Genomic DNA, 4,777 nt, shown 5'->3' on the forward strand with positions numbered 1-4,777 from the left:
GCCCTGACTTTCTTCAACACTGTTAGGACCCAAACGACCAAAGCATTTCCTACAAGGCCAATCATGAACAGGAGGGAGTACAGCACTGGAAATAAGGTAGATGCAAATGCTGGAATATTTTCAGGATCACAGCTCATGTCCAGTTCTGGGTAGAAAAAGGTGTATTCATAGGCTGCAGATGAGTTAGATGTTGGTAATTTGTAACCCACCTGTTCAAGGACAATTAAATTCGTGAGGCCCAAATCCCAAACCACTCTCTTAGTAAATGTAATAGGCACAAGTCAGCTCACACCAAGCCACATGAGGACAAAACAGCTGTGTCTCGTCTGTGTTGGAGGACGCAAATGAGGAATGAACACAAATGACCAGTCCTCCCCTGCAAGATCTGGGATGAGGTTCTTGCACCAGAGGGGTAAAGGAGATCAAGGAAAACACTGCTGTGGTGGTAAACCAGAAGTTACCAGTTTCCTCCACTGACTCCACGTGGGAAGCCTAGCCCCATCCCTGCAGTCCAGGTGGATGTGATGGGGCACCGGGGCCAGAGCCAGGAAGCATTCCCAAACCAGCAACCAAATGGGCATGGCCATGGGGCGGAGAGCCCCTGACAAAGGTTTTGGGGTCTTATTCCACGTTTCTTTCAGAAAAGAGAAAGGAAGCAGTGCTCAGAGAATAACTGACCTGTAAACCCTCATCTCCTAAAAGGTGCACTTCCAGTTAGCTGAGTGCCAGAAATACACCTTCATGGGACAAGTTATTTTTGCAGAGGATTGTCATATGGTTCAAGCAGATTTTCAGCTCTAAATGCACCAGGCATGTACAAGTCATCGGTGGATGCTGCACGTTGCACACTCTCTCCAACCCAGGTGAGATCAGCAGTGGCAGCTCTGGCCTGAGGGGCAACTTTCCAAAGAACAGATGGGGATTTCTGTCCCTTCTTCCCCACTCCCCAACAGGAACATTGCCCTCTTGGCCTCTACCGGCACAAACCGCTGCTGGCAGCAGCTCATGCCCACCAGGACTTTACCCTGCTAAGAGAGATGGCTGGATTTCCTCTCAACACAAGCAGCTCTGCTCTCCTGGCACCTGTCAGGATGCACCAGTGGCAGTGACATTCCCTTTCCCTGCTCCCCATCCCTTCTCCCCATCGCCTTGCAGCCCCCCAGCAGCAACCACATCTCTGGGCAGCACCTGTGACAGCAAACAGCTAAAGAAGATGGGTGGCAGCACACCCCCAAGTCTTATCCGCCAAAGATATTTTCACTCCCTGTTTTTTTCACTGATTTCTTCTAAACCCTCGCTGTCCCTACCAGTACTATGTTTCCCTTTAGGCATAACTGTACCCCTCAGATGTGCTACTGGCCTTGACTTACCAACATGTCCTCAGAGTCCCCTCTGCCCAGCAGGTACGTTAAGTTTCCCTCCATAATACAACACTGTGTCTGAAAGAGTGCAAAACAAATAAAAATGCCTTTATATCACAGGTTTTTAAGAAGCGGGCATATCATGACACATATATGCCAGCAGTATTTACCTTAGCTTATGTTTCAATGAGAAGTCACAAGCAAGGTCCTCTCCGTAGCAGTCCACGGTCATAAATGCCTGTTCCTCTGTGTGATACGTGTTAGATGTAAGATGTATAAAACCCCAAGCCAGTGAGTTCACCTCTTTCATTGACACTTAGAGACACAGAAAGGTTTCAGGTTTATCTTCTAAATGATCTATCTTTTCACTTTGAGCATTGAGACAAACGTCAGTGGAAGAGATGCGCAATTTTCCCCACACCTCTGCAAAGTGCCCCCATCCCTCGCCTGCAGACTTCATGACTGGGAGAGGGGAAGCAGTGCTGCCTCTTCTCTGCTCCAAGGATTTTCAGTGAAGATGTCTGGGGGGACGGCCCAATGCTGCCAAGAGCCAGCAATAACAAAGAGCACCATGTTTGCTTTGACTTTTTTCCACAAGGAACAAGTAGCCCCAGCAGCACCGAGACTGTTGGGGAGCTGTGAAATGCCCAGGCAACTCCCAGTGCAGCAGAGAGAGGCTCACTAACCACCCAGTGCAGTAGCTGGGGCTGAGGGTGACACCTGGGATGCTCACACCACACACATTGTGCTCAGGGGAGGTGTTTCAGTAAGCTTGAGTGAGAGAGGAGCAGGCTGCCTGTGGCTTTTGCTGAGACCTTGTGGCCGGAAATCCTCTGCTGCCTGCACTGGTTCGCACAGACATGGCAGCACAAAGCACCCTTAGAGCCAGCTCTGCTCCCTGGAACCATGGCATGGGCAGCTTCACAAGTCTTCCTGGGGTCAGGCTTTGTCCCCAGCTGGAGATGCCAAAGAGCACCTCTGTTTGCAGCTCACCAAGCTCCACCACAGGCTCTTCTAACAGGTGAAGCACTGTTCAGAGAAGGCGAGATGTCAACGGGCATCAGTGATGGCAGTGGCACAGGCTACTGGCCCTTCGTGCACAGGGGAGAGACAAGGCCAGATGCCACTGTCAAGAGACACTGTGCCCACCATGGCAATGAGAAACCTTGTCTGAGGGGAGCCCAAGAACAAGGCAAATTTGTCATCAGCCCTGGTGGAAGGCAGCCAGTGTCTTCCAGCTTTCAAAGAGCAGTGTCCGTGGGAGAGGAGGAGGAGCAGGTGCCCTTGAGGAGCAGAGAGGGTTGCAGCTGTCCCTCGGTATCCACCCTGCAGGCAGGATGCTGGTGCCTGAGCACTGGTGCTGCTCCTGTTGGCAGCGAGCCCCAGCCCTGGGCAGGATGCCCAGCTCCTGCCTGCCCATTCCTCAGCCTTGCAGATGCACTTTCAGTGTGGCAGAAGGAAAATGTGAGTAGTGGCACAAGATAAACAGAACCGGTTTCTTCCAGACAAAGCCTCAGCAGAAAACTTCCTGCAGGCACTGCAGAGCCAAACCCTTTCAGTTACAGCAGGGTCCTGGACTGCAGCACAGAAGCACACATCCCCATGGGGATCCTTTTCATTTGGGTCAAGAGCTGGAAAACACCTTTCTGAACTCATAACCACAAATTTAGCACCTTCAGCACCCGAGGGGTGCAATGCTGCAGTGGTGCAGAGAGCGATGGTGCTGGGTGCAAACACACCCACTAGCCTCAGCTCTGCCTCTCAGGGCTCACCAGCAGCACCTCTCCTGCAGTGATGTCAAGGTCATTGCTAACCTGTCAGGACATTGCCTTGCTCATGTACTCTGGTGTGCCCATGCTGCTGTGCACCATGAGCCATGCCTCTGTCACATCTGAGCCTGTGTGTGCAGTGTGCAGGGTCTCCCAGTTTGTAACTGGGGTGAGGCTGGTCCTTGGTGCTGGATGGCCACAGTGACCTGCAGATACCTGTAAAGCCTTGTGTGATCCTCCTGTGGAAGATGTCCTCATGGTACAATGCATACAGGGCACGTAGTCCACCTCTCTGGTTACAGCCAGATCAGCTGTATTGAAGTCACCCCTGCGTGATGCTTGTCAGACCACCAGAAAGACCTGCTGAGGAGAGGTATCTGCTCCACAGCCCTAGATCCATTGTCTCTGATGTGAAGATGGGTTTGTTGACCAGTGCTGTCACTGGAAATGATTGTGGGGTGTGTGTGAGTCTCTCCTGCACTGGTAGTGCCTCAAAGCAGTGTCTGACTCTGCAGTGAGGCTTGCATCCCTCAGCAGTCAGCAACACTTTGCCTTTCAGTTCCAGTCCCTCAGGGAAAATTTGGGACCCTGGTGAGATGGCAGTGTGAGGCATGGGGGCAGAAGGAACCATGGGTTCAGACAGAGCTGTGCTACACCTAAAGCAAATAGTGTCTGGGCACCCCAGCTGCAGCCACCTCTCAGCAGAAACCAGACCAGACCCCGATCATGCAGGTAACTCTTGCCTCTCCCCCTTTTTAATGAAGAATAAATGTGTCTCCCACTGGTGACTGGAAGCATCAGAGCTGAGTTGTCTCCTTGTGTCTCTCCAGGACAGTGACATGAAGGGATGAGGCCTCCTCTGCTGGGTTTTCCTGCAGAAGTGAGGCACAGAAATAATCCCTGCAGAGCTGTGTGTGATCAGTGGTGCTGCTTCATTGTGAGTCTTATTTAAGGGAGAAAAACTTCTAGGTCCACAGCAAGCCAAGAAACTGGAGACTGCTGTTACTGACACCTGGGTTTGTCAGCCACCTTAGAGTTGTTAAGCTCACTCCTCTGAACAGTCATTTAAATATAAATACAAATAAGTCAAAGAAGATGCAAACTCTCATGGCTAAAGTCAGAATTAGTTCTGAGAACAAAACATCCCCTTAAGTGCTCAGGTACTTGTATAGTCCCACCCAGCACAGCAGAAATGTACCAAACAAAAAATTATACATATCTCTCCAAGCCAGCTTCCTCATATAATCAGTGATGGTGTATTTGGTTTACATGGCAAGGTTTTGGTAGCAGGGGGGCTGCAGGGTTGGATTCTGTGAGAAAATGCCAGAAGCTGCCCCCAGGTTGGAAGTAACCAGTTCCAGCTGATGCCAAGACAGAGATGCTGCTGGCCAAAGCTGAGCCCATGAGTGATGGTGGCAGTGCCTCTGTGATAACATATTTAAGAAAAAGTAAAACCTCTGCGGAACAGCAGCTGGAGAGAGGAGTGAGACATGAGAGATAAAAAACTCTGCAGACACCAAGGTCAGTGAAGGAGAGGGAGGAGATGTCCCAGGTGCCGGAGCCGAGATTCCCCGGAAGCCTGTGGTGAAGGCTATTGCGGTGCTGGCTGTCCCTTGTAAAGGTCCATGATGGAGCAAGATCTGAGCT

General features: G+C 51.1%; 1 protein-coding gene across 1 annotated transcript in view; it reads right to left on the reverse strand.

The window, feature by feature from the left end:
* CCR8 (chemokine (C-C motif) receptor 8) overlaps positions 1-1,424 on the reverse strand; it is a 2,307-nt gene extending 883 nt beyond the window's left edge. The window contains exons 1-2 of the mRNA XM_010184744.1: positions 1,371-1,424; positions 1-209 (exon numbers count right to left, since the gene is read on the reverse strand). The exon at positions 1-209 is cut by the window's left edge and continues 883 nt beyond it. Coding sequence (XP_010183046.1) covers positions 1-209; positions 1,371-1,424 — 263 coding nt within the window. The remainder of the gene's footprint in view (positions 210-1,370) is intronic.
* Positions 1,425-4,777: the final 3,353 nt, after the last annotated feature.

The sequence above is a fragment of the Mesitornis unicolor genome, unplaced genomic scaffold, assembly GCF_000695765.1.
Source record: "Mesitornis unicolor isolate BGI_N332 unplaced genomic scaffold, ASM69576v1 scaffold23495, whole genome shotgun sequence".
In the NCBI taxonomy this organism is placed as follows: domain Eukaryota; kingdom Metazoa; phylum Chordata; class Aves; order Mesitornithiformes; family Mesitornithidae; genus Mesitornis; species Mesitornis unicolor.